General features: G+C 37.1%; 1 protein-coding gene and 1 long non-coding RNA gene across 5 annotated transcripts in view; one reads left to right on the top strand and one right to left on the bottom strand.

The window, feature by feature from the left end:
* Positions 1–13,950, top strand: part of nub (nubbin) — a 38,391-nt gene extending 24,441 nt beyond the window's left edge. For 2 of the 3 annotated variants that reach the window (XM_070106941.1, XM_036369510.2), the window contains 3 exons: positions 6,949–6,993; positions 11,105–12,356; positions 12,591–13,950. In XM_070106941.1, the coding sequence (XP_069963042.1) occupies positions 6,949–6,993; positions 11,105–12,356; positions 12,591–12,888 (1,595 nt within the window). In that variant the 3' untranslated portion in view covers positions 12,889–13,950. Of the gene's footprint in view, positions 1–2,979; positions 3,271–3,332; positions 4,308–6,948; positions 6,994–11,104; positions 12,357–12,590 lie in introns of those variants that run through there. The other variant, XM_070106942.1, reaches the window with a different exon arrangement.
* The window catches only part of LOC106614963 (uncharacterized), a 136,584-nt gene that overhangs the window by 35,137 nt on the left and 82,035 nt on the right, over positions 1–19,412 (bottom strand). The window lies entirely within an intron of this gene.

The raw sequence follows: 19,412 nt of genomic DNA on the forward strand, positions 1-19,412 counted from the left end.
AAAATGTTTTTTTGATAATATATCCTTGTGTCAAAAATGGATTGAATCGGATTAAGACTTCCCTTAGCCCCGATATACCTAATATAAAGATTTTCGATCTTCCAGTTGACTTTATACCACATATATCGGTCAATGTGCTAGTTATTTAAATAAAAATAAGAAAGCGTGTTTTTCTAATAAAAGTGTTACCTTGTGTCTAAAATGGATAAAATCGGCCGAAAATTTGCCTTAGTCCCCATATAAATGATATTCACGATTTTGAAACGTCCGGCTGACTTTACTCCACATATATGTTTATATTTATATATTTATAAAATTGCTTGAAAATAAGTTCTCAAGTATGCCTGAGCAATGTCAAAAATTATTGCAATCAGCGAATCCATTTCTATGTTCCCAACAATTTTAGTATAATTTTCGCTGACGGGAAGTAAAATACAGTAATAATACTAATTTTGTCGAACAATGAAGTTGAACCTTTTCGCTACATTTCTTAATGTAAAGGTTTGCCAACACCTGAAGATATTTTCCCGGCTCTGATCCTGGCAAGTCGCAAGAGTATGAAATGTTCGGTGACACTCGAACTTAGCCCTTCCTTACTTGTTTCAAGGTCATTTTATTGCTCGGGAAAACAAAGTCGTTAATTACATTTGCGTTTTGCGCACAACACATCGAAACCAGCGTACATATGTATGTACATGCATCAATGCGGTTATGCTTATAGGTAGGTTTGGTTTGGGAATTATAAGTCAAAAATGAATATAATAAATATGTTCCTGCATTTATAATAACTTAAAAAAAAAAAGTTAACTTCGCATGCACCGAAGCTATAATACCCTTAGCAGGAGCGCCAACCGCCAGCAACTACATATATGTATAAGTCTGAAAACGTAATCGGCTATATCTTTTCAAATAAAAGTTTATCTTACTTACTTGAATTTAGTTGATTAAATTGTCGGCGGTTCCATCAAACTAGCAGCTTGGGAAGCAAACGAAGTTTGCAAAAATTCAGAACGACACATTATCAACTGAGGAACTAGTTCATGTATATATATATGCATATATTGTACATACATATAGATATGAGAAACACTTATTACTTTAGCGCCAATTATCATTCTTTATCATCCTTATTTCATATTTAGAATTACTAAATTATTGATATTGATTACTGAATATGATTAAAATGTTTTCAGCTAGTGATAATTTGTTTCACACTCGACAGTAAATTAAAAATTGCAATTTCAGATGAAATATCCAATATTTTGGACTTGATGAACCCGTAAACTAAAAATATTTATTTTTTTCTTAAAAAAACTATACGGAATTATTTCGAGACTGAGCTGACGCTATTACAATTGTATAACAAATATTAACCTGGTGTAATCGGTGGATATAAGGTTAATAGTTATTAGACATATTCATATAAGAACGAAAGGAGCTTATAATTGGAACACTTGGAAGGTTTGGTTACTAGTATTTATTCAGTAAATTACATTGTGTATATGTATGTACATATATGTAAAATGGGATTGTGACAATCAGAAATTCATAAAACAGGGAATTTACAATAAATAATAATACCGAGTTGGTTTGCCCAGCAAAGCAACTCAAAAATTTAATATGCCGACCAATGAAAAACTTAGAACACAGCAAATGGGGGCTTAGGTCAGTATGTGCAATATACATACATAAATAGGTATCTACGCTGGCTCATACCGCCGTATCCATATATACATACAGCTTTGTGAACTTAAATGGAATATCATGAATGTAGAAGTCCACATTTATGTATAAATACACACATGCATACCTTTTGCACATATTTATATGCTGATAACAATGTGCTAGTACATATCCACATCCATAAAATTATATGCATATAAGTGTGTGTGTGTGTGTGTTATGCCCAACAAAATAAGCACCTACATATGTAATATTAAAGAGAGTTTTTATAATGCAAAATATACTTACATACATACGGATTTGTGATCGTAGGTAAATGGATATATGCACATGTGTGTGTGCATTCAAATAGGCATGTGCATGTAAATATTAAATTCAGCACCACTAGTGCTTTCGCCACCCTAGTCATCAGCCATCAGCCACCAGCCGCCAACCGCCAGCCATCCGCAGACGCAGCAGCGGCAGCAGCAGCAGCAGCAGTTGACATCAACAATCCCCATCGCTCCAAACAGCCGACATTCAAGTGCAAGCGCTTATGGCGAATGGCGAATGGCGTTGGCGTGCCCCGCTTGTGCTTCTTTGTTCTCTACTTATTCCGTTGCGCACAACAGCCTCAGCAAATAAAATCACTAAATTTAAATTTTAAGCCACACCCACTGTGTCAGTCAGTTAGTGGCGGTAGCCGCACAATCCAATGGGTATAGTAAAATTTTAAAATGTATAAAATGTTGTTGGCGCGTGCTTTACAATCTCATTTGCCACACAAACACATACAAACTCATGCACATGTGCAGAAGTTGCTATACAAACAGACGTCACCCAAACACCACACTTTGGCTTCATACGTTTACCGAGAGTTAGACTCTATCGACCAACGGCTCGAGTGCAGCACAGCACGCTCACTCACCGATAAAACCAACACACTCACAAAACGCCATGTACTCTCTGAGAATGCTGAGCATTTTCGCTCAACTGCACTGGAGAGCCTGTGGAATCCATTTGATTCACATGGGGGATGTGGCTAAGAGATTGTTTGCTATTTGATTAAAATATGAAATATGTTAAACTTAGAGGTGTAATTGGAAGATTCTATTTGAACAATGTCGTAGGTGTAAATATAGAAAAACGGATCATCAATTCTTCTTTCATGTTTTCTTATTTGCTACACTCGCTGAATGCTTGCTTCTCTTTGAGCGCAAAGCTCATAGCTCTGTAAGTATGTGTGTTGTATCCGCAATGATTCGCACTCATTCATTCTCGGATGTGGAGCATTTCAAAAGCAGCGATGTCAGTTGGGGTTTCGTCGCTAAACTAGTTAAACGCGTTTTGTCTTACGGATTCTCTAGCAAACATAGAGCCATTCGCATTCGCCGGTTGTGAGTAGAATTCTATTCTTTTGTGGACTTCATCCCCGAAACGACACTACAAGTATCTCATATCCATGTTGCCCCTAGTGCGAGAATTCTAAAGAAAGACAAAATTCGCCAAAGCAAGAAAATAGAAAGAGTGAAATCATATAGAAACGTGTCCGGAGTTTGGGGTAGAAATGAGAATTTGCCATCTCAAACTCGGAAAGTGTTCAATCAAGTAAGAAAATGCAAATGCGACTGCACATACACCAACTAACTCGTATCGCCCTATGTACTTAGATACGTATACATTCATGTGTCAAACTTTTGGCGAAGGCAATAAACTAAGTTCATGGGAATCACAAAAAAGACCGGCCAAAACAGTTGTAATTCAGTCTCGCTAAGCATCGGACCTTTGAACAGTTGAGTCCCCAACAATTTGAATATCGCAGATTGTTTGCTGAAACACATCTTCATCGCTGTTGACAATCGGACACTCGAATAAAAGTACATTAAAACAAAATAAGAAAATAACATTCCAAGTGTGCAAGCAGGAACTCGCACTGTATACGATTGCACTTGTATTACACTAATCAAGTTCTGCATATATGAATAAGTAGTTCGATGTGTGTGTATGTTACAAGCTCCACAAGATAAAGTGACTCCAACATATCCGTCTATGAGACGTAACATCTGATTACACTGTAAGCGCGTGAAATCTCGAGCGTTATTGCTGTTCGCATAGCCAAACACAACGCCAGTCAGCCGATAACAACAACAACGATTCATAATCATTAGTAAACATTATTGGAAACCTTAGCCAGCGACGTCGAGAATCGAGCGTCGAGCATCGAGGTGTTTTGTGGGAAATCATCTTATCGGTATTTTAGTTTTCTGCGAAACACAAACGCGCTAGGTCATGCTCAGTACACAAGCGCTCAGACATTAGCGGAAAATAACTCCGAGTACATATGTGAAATATAATAAAGTAGAGTACGTGTAAATCGAAAGCATAGAAAAACTTAAACGCTCCCTCCATTACTCTATTAGTTATAAACAATAAAGTGGCGACCCAAAATTCGTATAAATATAATCAACCTAGTTTAGATATAATAATTAGATAATTAATCGGAAAAGCAAAATATTTCGGTGTATAATTCGTGAAAATGGTTATGTCGGAGTTACGTTGGAGCACAGGACCTAAAGACAATAACAATTCGTTGAAGCATGATCTGTTGAAAACACCGACAAGTGGGCACATCATGCAGAACAGATGTAAGTAAATACGATTATATACCTACATATGTATGTATATACATATTGGGGCATTACAAGCATCATAAATTTGCATTGTTTCGAAGTGATGTCGTTGCATGAATTACTAGTTTAAATTAAGTGATAAATATTGTTGACATTTGTTAGTTCACTCACTTATTTAGTCAAGTTTTTAAATTTTGGTAACAAAAAACCGTAAGAAAATCTCAAGCAGAACGTAATTAATATCTTAAGCTTTAGAAAATAATGAAATAATCCAGCAGCAAGAGGTCAATTTATATGGTTATGGTATCTTAATATGAGGTAAAAGATGTAAAAGGGCAAAATTTTTAGCGACGTAAAATGTTCGGATTTTGAAATATAATTAATAAAAGGAGAATGCAGAATGTGCAGAACTTTGATTTGAAATCACTCGCATTTAGCCAAACCACTCAACTAACTATGTAAAAGTGGAAAATAAATGCAGGCTTTATTCGAATCGGAAAAGGACTATGGAAAGCCAAGTGTGTGTTCATTTCGATGACATTCTGAGCGAAGAAACTTGAAAACCTTGAAATTAAATAACAGCAGACCAATGTGAAATTAGGCGAACTGATATATAAAACTGTATAATAAAAACTAACAATACTAAATAATATAGTATGTATGTATGTATGTATATGAAAAATTTTTTTATTATTATTCCTTCTCTACCGAGTACATAGGATGTGTGTATGTGCGAACAATGTACAATTATAACGATCGCACATACACATATGCGTACATACATACACACCACAAACTTTAATATGCTCCACTTATGTATGTACATATGCACATACATGTGTATGTTTGTATGCATATATTTATATTTCAGCAAATCACTTCTTAAGTTTATCGCAAATGTTATAACAGTTAGGCGTATTTTGTCAGTTTACATGCCAATTAATCAGAACAATTGACAATTGTGTTCCGTTACATGTGTTGGGTGCTCATTTTAGGTTATTAATAATAACTGCTGCCGCTATAAATCTGACAACCGGCAAATAAAATGCCAGTGGATAGTTGTTGGTAGAAACAAGTTGATACTTTTGCGCAATTTTCGTAAGACTTTAACAGTTACTCATTTGTCGTCGGCGATCGTCGTCGCCGAACCACACGCACTATGATCTATCTCTTACCTTCACTAATACGCACGCACACACACTCATGCACGCCTTTATGAACTCCACAGTCTACACCTCCGCACCTCCTCATAGCTACTGGGGCCCATTAACAATGCTTTCTTTTGAGTGCACACATTGTGCTAATCATTTTTATTAATAAGCGCTGAACACTTTGCCTGAAATCTCGATTTCTTATCGAGCGTTTTGCCAATGACTTTATTTTCGTTTACCATGGGCACATTTTTTTTGTTAGACTTTTTTAATTTGCTCGTACTGTACAAGTATTGAGTGCTGCCGCTTTTCCCTTGCCGTGCGTGTGTGTGTATGCAAGGCAATTTTTCATTTAGTTTGTGATCTGGTCATAATTGATGTAACCGGTGGTTTGTTTAACCACCTAAGAATTTAATTCACTTTTTTGTATAATTGTACAATTTTTGACAACTATATTGATTATCCGTTAGATTGTCGTCGTTAGATAGGTAGCAGGCTTAAAAGCGCAGTGGAAATGCTCAGTACACTATATAAAAGCTTATTATTATTTTTAAATTGATTACGCATAATATGTCAGACGGTTATTTTAATATGAAGTTTGCATCGCAGATAAATGTTATAAATAAAATTTAGACAGCCGGGAAGTAATATATTATCTTTGTGGAGGGCAGAGAATTGCTTTGTTTATAAAACTTATTTTTAACGATTCCATCAATTAAATAAAACGTACGAGAAGCAGCTCAGACCATTGTGCTTGCGTCGCGCCGACGGTTTTTGCCTCCTGTTCGCTTAGCATTTCCACTATTCAGAGGAACATTTGAAGGCAATGTCCTTGCTTGTGTAAAGCATATGTCTTAGTACATACATACTTACATTTGTAGTACATAGCAAGCAGCTTGATGTGTATTTAAATGCGCAGATGTGTGTGTGTGTATGTATGTACATTTGCTGAACATGAATGCAACCATAAAAGCACAACATTGTTAGTGTTTCTATTTTGAAGGCTAACATTAATATTTTAAAGGGCTTGAAGCGCACTCCAAAAGCTCGTAAAAATGAAAAATACCATTGAGATTTACATAGTTGCATATTTAAATGGATTTGTGAATGAATCACAGCGTATCTTTCGTAATGGCTAGATGGACAGCTAGCTGGAAGCGGCCGAACCCTAAAATGCACTACACTGCCCTGGAAGTATACCATATACATATGCATTTCCGAATCTGTAGCGTGACTCGATTTTGTTTCTAACCGAAATTTGTGCACAATTTTTTAAGGCAAATAAGAAGTTGTTTGTATATGTAAACTCGTGTGCGCTACAACTGCCAACATTGAGTTGTTATGCAATTGTTGTTGTTATCAGTGGCTTAAAGCTAATATTAAAAGTCATAAATTGAAATTGAAAAAATATTTTATATATGTTTTAGTTAAACAAGTTTTTCTTTTTAAAAATATTTGAATTCAAAAGCGAATATTAATGTATATATATATTTTTTGGCTTTCAGATATCAGTCGATTAGCTCGATCGCCTTCGCCACTGCAATATTCTGGTAAGTTCTTCTTATTTGCTTATTAACTTATTCAATTGTTTAGTTAACTAAACGAGAACTTTCAACAATAAATTAATGTTGCACTTACGTCCACAAAATCTGCCTTTTAAATTAAGACCATTCAAAGGACTATAATAAGATGAATATAAGTGCGGTAAAAATTGTAAATAAACCTGTGAGGTCACATTAACGTTTAGCCGCAATGACGTACAGAAATTTACCGATGGAGCACCTGATTTCTCTGTAAACTCGACTTAAGCTGTTCTTCCGTTTAAGAATTGAGAAAGTTTTTAATGCAAAGATAGCTGGCAGTGCAGCGCAACTTTGAGTAAGGAAACTGCCGTAGATCGCAAATCCTATTGCCGTTAGATGTGATACGACAACCTTATCAAAACTCCCAAGTATACGAGTACATGTGTGTGTGTATGTGCGCGTGTATGCAGGTATACATGCATCCATTTGGTTCATAAGAAATTTTGTATCGCTTGCCTCCCTCCCGTGTTCTTCACCAGCTCATCTACACGGCTGCGCTCGGACAGAGCAAGCTGGTGTGTGATAAATTTACGATTTGTCTTTCAATTCTGCACCATATGAAAATGCTAAACAGACCTTCGGACCAACAGACCTTCTGTTGCTGTTTACTGTTGTAAAACATCTGCTTTCATACACACTCGCTGCAATAAATATTCGTAGTTGGAAGCAGACTTTTTGAGGGCTCAAATGAAATCGAAATGAATCAATTTTTGTAGCTCATATTGTTTTCAACGATGAATGGTGGAATGAACATATTTATTTTATAGTACTATTAGATACTTTTGTGTGAGCAGCACACGCAGATGTGTACACACACGTACTTGAGAAGCTGAGACGGACCTCGCAACCCTTGCCTGGAGTGCTTAGAGCAGCACGCGAGTGCACACACTGTAATAAACCCGCGTGCAAACAAACATATAACTTAATAAATACACACATATCTAGGCACATGTATGAGGATTAGGAATACTGGTAGGGTTCCCTACATTGGCTCGACCTTTCCATCGCCGCCGTTGTTGTCGTAAACGACACGCGTCTTTCGCACTTTCGATTTTCACTCCTTTAATAATAATAAAATGAAATCTGTCTCTACTTAATTTGGCTTTAAGAAGGTTCGTATAAACTTGTATGCACGGATCAAAGGATGATATCGATAAAAGACTGTTGGCAAGATGTGACAGTTCAGTTATCGTAATAGTCAATCGATTGAGTGACGATCCTGGGGGTAGTGTTTCTTCAAATAAAATCTGAGGAGCTGCCGTCGGCGTTTTTCACCTTTCGTCTGGATAAAGTTGGTTGGTGTCGATCCCCATTTTGGATCGGGGCAGTATGCACCAAGGATGGCAAACTCTGCATAAATTACTATAGGCGCCCTTAGGCCGTCATTAGGTCCATTGTGCTCCTGTCAGATTCTAATTTTCTTCTAAAAGTGTTACTTTAAGAAAGAGTTCTTATTTTGATATGTTGGCGATAAACAACGAAATTAATCGTACAATAAGTCTACTACCACTGGGTGCGAGACCTGCACAAGAAAGTAGGCTGCTCAAACCTTTGTATGATGTTTCGGTTGGCAATCGATTTAGCAAGTTCAGTAAGGGACATTTTAAATTTGGGTATGTTTTCAGATATTCATACATACTCGAATTTATCTATGTATATATTCATGAATATGAGAGCGAATTATCAAGAATAACTGCATAAAGTAGAGTATGTAAATTTAATATTCAACCGGTTCATTATTATTCATAACCCTATTCGATGTGTGTGGGGTCAAGAATTTGCAATTTACACTTGGTTGCATTTGGGGTTTTGTGACGCGAGCGCGAGTGTGAGATTTCTATAAATCGGGGTATCCTTTCCGTTGCTAAATTTGGACTTTTTATGAGAGCACATATTGAAGATGAGTTTGTAAATATGTACTCTCATCAGAAATTCGCACAGAAAATGCAAAAAATATGTGTGTCGGTGTGCATACAGTTATTTTTGGTGTGCCTTTTTCGCTCTGCCCAACATGCAGAGATTTGGTAATATTTGCTGCTATGTGATCGAATTTACATATTTTTTCAGATTCCTTTACCAGTGCAGGCGCTCTTATTGGGATTGCATGCAAACCATGCAAACTCGGGCCACATGCTACTGACCAATCTGTGCTTTTATGAGATGAGCCCAAAGAGCAGTGGCGTATGCCAAAATGGCTCAGCTGAGGGGTGTGTGTATGAATTTCTGCTACAAGATGACAACAAATAGACGGATAAAAGACTTTCTCTAAGGCTTCTAATTAGAGCTGTATCTCAAGCGTAGATTTTCTCCCCCCTTGTGCATAAATTCGCATATAGCAAGTGGCGCCTCTGCCTTTACCTCTTCGCATATGTAGTCAGCACATCATCTGAATACCAAATATTGCACGTACATTTATTTATAGGAGTATGTAAAAATTGAGAATTCTCCAAATGGTCAGCAACATATGGGAATGGAATTACGACCACGGTCCGTTTAGTCAAGTAAGTCATCAAATCTGAAAAGGACTTTACTGGCACATGATAAATGAATGTATGCGTGAGTGTGTGTATGTAAATGTGTATTGCAAGAGCTTACATACAAGCGTTTACTATTCAAATTCTATTCAAATATTTCACAGTCATTCAGTTGCCGTCACAATGAGGATATACCATGTATATATGGTATGTACAAGTACATACATATATATGCAAATATATACGTATCAATATGTGGCTAGTAATAACTTAAAATATTAAAACCAAAGTTAGACTATCACTGCGGTCCCAAGAATACTTTTCTATCTATTCGCACAGTTGTCAAAGCAAAGATTCGGAGTACACCACTGGGCGAGTAACTCGAATATATTTTTTATTGAATAAGCTCTATTAATCATGTCACTGTGCAGTTTACTTAAATTAACTGTATCAGATCCTTAATTGTCGTCTACAGGGTTGAACATTTCTAAATGACTGATCGAAGCCTGTTACACTTCTGCTAAGTATTATTTGGGCTGTGCGCCTAAATATTAATCGACCTATATATAGCGTTATACAAAGAGCTTCAATATTCTATTGGTAAGTTTCTGGACCAGATTGAAAAGACAAAATGCATGAGCAAATTGATTGATCGTGTGGTGCCCTGATCTGGCAGTTTACCACTGTTAAATACCGTACTTTTTATTTGAAAGCCTGAGACAAGTAGCGCAATTGAATAATTTGTACATTTGAAAGTTTTTATATGAATATATATATATGTATATTTATATGTCTGCGATTTGCAATTTTTTTGGGCCGCTACTGAAGTTCTTTAAAATTCAAAAACTCAAACATTTGAATAGTGAAATGAAAAGAAAACATCACAACAGCATTTCGTCTCCAATATTGCCAATCTCATGCCCACTCCCGTCGCACGAAACCGAGAAACCGAAATATGCACATTTTCACAAAACAACTGTCGATTACGACATCGGTGCGCCTGAACGTGGGTAGTTATTTGTGAAAGATTTTCACTTATTTATGCCGCTGCAGAGGGTAGGGGAGCGAAGGTTGAAACTCAGCGGACTATGAAATTGACCACACTTAAAAAAATGAAAATGAAAAAAACATAGTGTGTAGTTTTCTTTTGCGTTTTCCTCCGCATTTCGCATAGGGAAATTGTGTTTGCTTATGCTAAAATTATGCAAAAGGTGTAAGCATTGACGTTTCAACCACTTGTGCCATGTGTGGGTTCCGTCTCTTCGCAGGGATGCAACTCACACACACCCGCACACTTTAAATATGCTCACATGTGCCTTGTCGAGAACTTTGCATAGTTAAGTTGAATTTTTATGAAGCGTTAAACTAACACAAAATGGTCATTTACAAAGTAACCAAAGTCTGAAAGGAGTTTATGTGCTCCGCATAAGTAAACATATCGATTGAGCTCACATCAAAGGGCACGTGCGAACTGAAAGGGTTTTCAAGTATTTGGCCGAAAATTTCCATTTCCATTTTACTTTTAATTTGCATTTATATTTCTTAAATAGTTACCATTAAGGCATCAAATTAACTCCTGCTCTTCTTTCGTTTTAACTCCTCAGCGTCCGATTGTGGCGACAATAATTCGGTAGCGGGGAATTCCAGTGATCGCTGCCTATCACCGCAGAGTCCGCCAATATTTGCTACACCACAGGACGAGCACCAACAACATCAGCTGCCAACTCTAAAGTCCCACTTGTTGGATGTGTTGAACCGAGGCGACAATGCGTTAGAGTGCAAATTAGGTGTTGCAAAAGATGTTGAGCCTATGCGTGACACAGAGTCCGGCGCGCTTAACTTAACCAGTGAGAGCTCGCGACAAAGTTTGCAATCACCGTCACCGTCTTTGCAATCGCTGCGCGCGGGCCGTTCCTCACCTACAACGTCCGCTTGCGAAAGAGCGGCACCCTGTTTTACCAACAACACATATCCAATGCCAAATATTTCCACGCAACAGGCCCAACTCGCTGTTGCGGCAAGCGCAGGTCTGGGCCTTGGCAGTCCACTGTTTTCCCACGCCCTCAACACTTCGATCTCACCGCAAGACTTTACACAGTTCCAGCAGGCACTACAACAGCAGCAAACCGCTTTGCACCAACAATTCCAGAGCTATATAGATATTTTGCGCAGCGGTTCGTTGGGCATATCGCCAGATGATCCGAGCATGGCCACTCAAGTTGCTGCCGCTCAGTTCCTATTTCACAGTCGTGTACAGGCGCTTACTCAAGCAACCCAGCAACTGCAGTCTCTCCAGAAGCAACAAGAATTTCAGAAACAATCCCATCTCCAGCACCAACAACAACAACGAGAAGAAACTTCAAAATCTTGTAGCTTGCACACCTCAACGCCAGCCCATACGCCCGTACAAAGCCCCGCGTCATCTCCACTGCCGTTACAAACGCATTTTAATATGAACTCGCATAGTCAAATCACGCCGCCCAACCCGGGCACTAGTCTGAAGGTGAGTGGGATTCTTACGCCGAATGCAATCAGCGGCGCCCCACAAACACCTCAAATGCTAAAACATGCTGGAGCCGCTCAACGCTTGGCTGGAGAACCATCGCCAGAGGAAACCACAGATCTCGAAGAGCTTGAACAGTTCGCTAAAACTTTTAAGCAACGTCGCATCAAGTTGGGCTTCACGCAAGGCGATGTCGGCTTAGCCATGGGCAAACTCTACGGCAATGACTTTTCACAGACGACGATTTCGCGTTTTGAAGCCTTGAATCTGAGTTTTAAGAATATGTGCAAGCTGAAACCATTGCTGCAGAAGTGGCTGGAAGACGCCGATCGAACGATACAGGCGACTGGAGGGTAAGTGTTTCCAAAACTTACAAATCAACTACATAGACTTCAATTAAGAACTCGCGATATCGTTTTTAGGACAATAAATAATGCTAAAAATTGTAGAAAGCTTTAGACTCAAATCGAATAACTAAATTGGGGGTTTTCTAATTTCTATATATTATATACATATGTATGAAATTAAAATTTTTCACCTAACGGTTTTGCTTATTGGTGTTTTCCTTGTATTACTTTAATCCACAGCGTTTTCGACCCAGCTGCATTGCAAACAGTGAGCACGCCCGAGGTTATGGGGCGCCGCCGGAAAAAGCGTACTTCAATCGAAACATCGATAAGGGGGGCTCTTGAAAAGGCCTTCATGATGAATCAGAAACCCACAAGCGAGGAGATCAGCCAATTGGCCGACCGACTATGCATGGAAAAAGAGGTGGTGCGCGTTTGGTTCTGCAACCGACGACAGAAGGAGAAACGCATCAACCCGTCAATGGATAGCCCGACCGGAGACCATGGCAGTGAGTCGCCCTACATGATGATGCAGTGAAGCTTTTCCTTCCATGCATAAACCAGAAGTAAGACTATCACTAAGCCTACAACTGTTTCGTATTAAATTAGGCCAACTAAATAATGATCCGGATATACATATGTACACCATCCCTATATACATATGTACATACATACCTCTGAATGGATGTGAGTATGTTTAACACTCGTATATCTGTAAGACGAAGGGCAAATATGAATTGTACATACGTATGTGCATACATATCTACACACTGGGCTGAAAGCCTTCCATGAGAAAGGTTAACACACATACACACGCAGATATGTATACGAATCCCTAAGGTGACTTGCATCATGAATTGGCAAAGTCTTTAGTGTGTGTTTGTGTGCTGTATTAAAAGCATTCGTTTCACAATAAACAATAATAAAATATTATATAAATTTAAATGTATATAGGCAATATGGATATTTTATGAAGAAGCTGAATATGTTTTATTACTAAATGTTAACTAAAGTATTTTTGTGTGCAACGTTTATGAAATAAGTTACTATTCTACTAACTGGTGTTTATTTGTAAATGTCAATGTTTCTGGTGAATTTTTGTTAGATAGGTAAATAGTATTAAGAAATAACGGAATAACCAGGGGTATTTTGCAACAGTCTCATCACAAACCACTGACACACATGTATGTGTAAATCATTTTTGAAATACAAAATACAACAAAAAGTGAACTTCGTATGTAAAGCTATATACTCGTATGTATACATAAATTACATACATACATAGGTAAGATCGAAAGAACTGTATTTCGTCGAGACATTTTGTGCAGCATAAATCGTACTTTAAAGGGATATCAACATATTTAGGATAAGTTCAAGAAGTATACCATATACATTGTATATATATGTATGTGTGGATCGTCTAATCTATGTACAATACGTATGTAAGAACTTTAGTCTAGAATAAGTTAGTAGCATTTAGATTATATTTATTTGTTTTAATACTGTGATAATAAGTAGAGGTTTATTGAAAATCTTCATAAGGAAAATTCCTGTATAAATTCCACGAAGATAATTTATTGCAGTAAAATAAAAGTATGAAAAAAAAACAACAAAAGCTGCGAGTATTTATTTTAATTGTGTTCAATTAGTGAGTGCAACAAGCAGTTGTTGTTGCAACACCCCTTCTTTGGTGGTAATGTGACTTAAATGTGGAGTACAAAAAATATAACTGGTATTTGTACTGTACGCTACGACAAGCTACTTCCCATATTTTAAATGCGACTTAGACTAGACTTGAGCCCAATACCAACCCAGGCTAAGGGTTTCTATATGGTAGTGGTAGTGGGCGTATAAAAGCCTTTAGAGCTTCCTCTCTTTTCGCCGAACACGTAATGCTGTTTTGAAATTAGTTAGATAGCAACTAAGTTTCGATGAAACTATACATGAAAATTATAAATAAGGATACATTACAGCTCTATTTGTGAAACCCTCTAGTTAAATTATCAACAATTCTCAATGACAAGAACCCACACGTTTTCACCTAATTTTGTCCAGAATAGGAACTTGATCTCCATATAACATGAATATATTGTATGTATGTATTCCCACAATTATACTTTAGTGTTTTATAATAAGAATGTGCATAAATAAGAATGGAATGAACTTGGGAGCAGCGTTGCGAATTTTTTAAGGGGGTGCATTTGTTTCGTCAAGTAAAAAAAACCCTATTTTCATTATTTTTTTTTTCGTTTAAAAAATGAAATATTTTATTAAAATTTTTTATTATTCCAAAGACCATATTTTACAAAGATTTTGAGAAATTTTCAAAGGAAAATTACGACCACGTTTCTGGCTGTCCCTCGGAAAAAAGGTGAATCCGCGTTGACAGCAGAACTTCTGACAGGATCATCAATAGTTAAAAGCAAAAAATACGTGTTTGAAATAAGACCGCAAACTAGGTATTGGATGAAGACAAAACAAAAATAGTGAAAATTGTATTTTAGCAGACGTTTTTCCAAAAAAATGTAAATTTTGGTAAAAATTTCTCGAATATTTTATTTTTTAATTATTGGTAATTGATCGAAAAAAACCCTTCGTTCAAGACCTTGAAATTATATCTCAAAGGCCTGTATATAATTTCATTAAGATCGGTTGAGTAGTTGGCGGGAAATCTTGACAACCGACTTTGAAAACACAGTTTCGAGATAAACGCGTTTAAAGTTTTAAGTGACTGTATAGCTGACCTCGAGCGCGCAACTTTTCAAAGTTGTATCGCCAAAACTATTACTGGGATCAGCTTAAGAATTTAAGACAATGTTCTAGAGATGTGATAGAATTAAATAAGACAATAAAAAAAATTTGTTTTGAAGCCGTGAAACCCATGCAACCTCCTAATTCAAAATTTTTGGATTAAAATAAAGTTTTAATTTTGAAATCCCGTCGTTGGAATTATTATTTTTATTAAAACTCGAAATAACCTTAATTTTAGGATTTAAATTTCTTTTTTTAATTCTTAATTTATGTTTCGGATTAAATTTTTTTTTTTCAATCCGGTCCGGTATATCAATAATCACTTTTTTTTAGCAGTTTTGGATAATTTTTTCAAAATATTTAAAAAATCATAAACTAACTTTTGACACAACCGGATGCTATAAATCCAACTTATATTAATATTTATTTGCTTTTAAGTTAAGTCAATAATGCAAAATTACAATAATTAATATTATATACATATGTACATATTATATAACTTTAGTTCTTGTATGGATTAGTGTATTGAAAAAATACTTCTAGATAAGGCAAACAAATAAAAAATATATAAAAATAATATGGCGCAATAAAAACAAGTAGAGCAAGCAGTGGTTAATGTAAAAATACATACATACAAACGTACAAATGTATATGTTTTACGGTAATAGTGAATGTACATATGTAAATATAAGTATGCATGCATATGTAATTATACATATATAGCACATACAAGTATACATGTCTATGCATTCATTATTGCAAGAAGCGCATGCAGACGCGTCAGTTCCAAGAACGCTTCTTCGCTTGGAAATTCAGCACCGAAACACGCAAATATTATACTTACTTATCATACATAATGCGGGAAATCTGAATTTGTTCGTAGCACGCAATGATTCCATTTTCATCATTTCTGTCATAAGATATGGACTTGCATAAATTCGCCCCTACTTTGCATACAAACAAGTGTTGCACGTAGAAGTTGGCGTGTGTGCGTTCGTGTGTTCTTGTGTTCGTATCGCGTTTGATCGTAGGCACAATGCGATCGCAGAGCGAGAAGCGTCTTTAATTACTCAAAGCTTCCGCCTGACGAGCTCAAAGTAATATTCCCCTACCCCTCCCTCCACTCAAAAACAGGGGATCTTGGGCGATAACAATCGCGCCTATTGCCCACAGTTGTTGCAATTACAAACACATATGCGCATGCCATGCTATGTACACAGTTACGTTGTCGAAAAAATATTTGCATATTACTTTTTATTTTAACTATGCATATCCATGCATAAATATGAGTACATACATATGTACATCTGCACATGCATACACGCTCGCATAATGGTGATGAATATGTAACGACGAGTTCATGCTCATTTTTGCATGCACTTTGACAGAACAACAAATGAGCGCACATACACATATGCACATTGTTTATATGTATGGTATATAAGCTGAGCTGCGAGACTCCAGGGGGCTATAAAGTTTCGCTTTGTCTCGTTAGGTTCTTCCAGTCATCATATAGCAATTTTAACGATTTGCCACCGAATTTGTAGCTACTAATGCAGATGTGTGTGTGTGTGTGTATAGCGATTTGCGCTTCGTCGCTATTGTCAAAATTAGAATGATAATAATAAATGCAGCGAATTGTGCTGTGTATTGGATGTAAATAATAGTAATATGAGATTACTTGTTTGAGAGGGTGGTGGGTGTGCTCATTTACTTTACGACCGCACTTCATGGCATTTGCCTATGCGAATTTCCATACTCACACACTCACATGCATGCGCATAGGTACTCATAAAGGCGGCAGTAGCAGTTTGTTGAAGTTTTATGAGAAATGTTAGCCAACCTGTGCATTGGAATTGCCGCTCAGATGCACTCATTTGTGATTGCGAGTCGCTTATCGCTCGGCTTACAGTCGTTGCCATCAAACGACCGTCAAGATGATGGCGCTAATTAAACGCACACAGCGGCGCTTTGCTCATCGCCCATTGCCCGCCCAGTCCTCCCGCACCGACTGAGGTGAATAATTCATGGAAACGAATGCGAAGCCATCATTTATGAGCGGCTACAAGTTGGCGCATATACTATTAAAATCTAATCTATGGGGGTGTGCATATGCATTCATTTGTACCTCTGTATGTATGTATATATATTTGCATGAATATGCATTGCATGCAGCCGCTGAGCGACCACTTACTTTGGCGAATATATTCGTGAAGTTATCACCGTTCCGCGCATTCGTTCATATGCTTTCATTATTTCACCGGTAAGAAAGTGTACATACATAAATATTCGTTAAGACTGCACACTTTGAATGTGTGCACATGTGTCAGAGGCGTCTGCCGCTATTCTTCGCTCTTGGCTGCTCATTCACGTATTTAGCCAGGCGAAGAGATCAGTTCTAACCCAGTAAATACCGGTGGATCTGCACATGTTGATTGCATTCGACTTGAATTGATATTCAATTTCGTTGTTCGTTGTTGTGCTTGCACCTCCCACAAGTATCGGATCTAAGCCAATAAGACATAGTAAGGGGCAATTCTGTAGGGGTGTGTCCCTACCCTGCATTGATTATATATTTATAATCACTCAATCAGAGCATACAAAATTCTAAAATTTACGAGTATATGTTAATTTACAAACATATATATGTATATCTTCCCTTCCTTGGTTTAACTTCGTTTTACTGGCGTCGAAAAGGCGCTTCTTTTCGATATTCCGATGACTCATTAATATCGATAAATGATTCGACTTTTTGTTCACTTTCCATTTGCTATACTACTACCATGCTAACAATATTAATAACAAATATTTCGTTACGTTAAACTTTTAATCGAAATTTCGGAAACCTAGAAACCCTACTTTAGAGCATACAATAAAGGTGAAGCAAATTGTTAGCAACTAAACCAAATACAAGAACAAGAACGCCATTACGCCGTGACTCTAATTTATAGAAAGCAATAATTATAGATAATGAGACACCCTCGTACTTCCGAATTTTGTGTTTGGGATGAATTTATACTCCCAGCGTGTCCTAGTCCTACTAAAGCCACTCGAGAGAATGTTTGTGTCATTACTATTTGCATCTACGTACGGATATGAGTAACTGAGCTTTGGATATAGCTAAATTTCGAGTTAAAACAAGTTCGCGTTTCCGCCGCAGCGCCTATGATTATGCTTCCAAAGAACCTTGAATTTCAACAGAAACAATTTAGTTCATTATGAGTTCCCACGTTATGGAAAATAAGCAATGACTTCTGAACTCTCTCCACACTCCTCCCGTTGCCGGGTAAAGTGCAGTAGGGGTTGATGTAAAACCGCATAATTGCAAATCGATTATTCGAGCACACAATATTGAATTTATAACGAAAAGCAATACAGTTGCATTGCCATGAAATGTGACTAAGTATGTGATCTACTCGCAATTATTTAATGCCCCTATGTACTCAAGCACGTACATATGTACATACACGCATACCACTTCATGAGTTCATAAGTTCTACGATATGAATGCCGTCAATAAAAAATCAAATCAATTTCAAATAACTTTTGCGTGTCCTTAACCAAAAAAATAAAATAAAATAAAAACAACAACAACATTAGACCCATTAATGCTTATTAGTCCGTGAAAGGAAGCATATTAAATTTAATGAGTTTTATGAGAGAAAAAACGACCAAGTACAAACAATTATATCTCGGTGAGTGCAGGTGTTTACTTTGCAAGCAGAAACACATGTCGACTAGTAAAAGCTTCGATTTTTCCATTCCATATGCACACATGCAATACGTTAACACTTGTGCCTCGCACATACAATTGTACTACATACCAGCATACATACGTACACACAGGACTCTGGCAAGTCCCTTTCTCGAGAGCTTAGATCGTTAGCTTCACATGGCGGCACTATCGTCGTGACAGCTACCTCTAGACATACTATTTGATAGACCATGCTTTCTCCCAGTCATTAAATTTTGTAATTCTCCATTCATAGAAAGGATTCTTAGAAATCTAGATATACTTGGGAATACATATGTATATACAAGTATGAGCATTTCCTGGAGTCACTTTCTAAGTACAAAATCTATCCGTTCACCACAAAAAGTTACTGAATTATTTTTAATTACTTACTGCCGCTTAAATATAAGTACAAACACATGCATAGGTATGTAAATATCCACTCAGCCCATGTGAATGTATGCATTTAAATGCTCATAATCGAAATTGTTGCTCCCAAAGTTGGAGAATACCATTGCTACAGAAACACTATGTTAATTAGTGCTGACGCCGTTCGCGTTTGTCTCCTCACAAAGGCG

Source organism: Bactrocera oleae, chromosome 3 (assembly GCF_042242935.1).
Source record: "Bactrocera oleae isolate idBacOlea1 chromosome 3, idBacOlea1, whole genome shotgun sequence".
Classification (NCBI taxonomy): domain Eukaryota; kingdom Metazoa; phylum Arthropoda; class Insecta; order Diptera; family Tephritidae; genus Bactrocera; species Bactrocera oleae.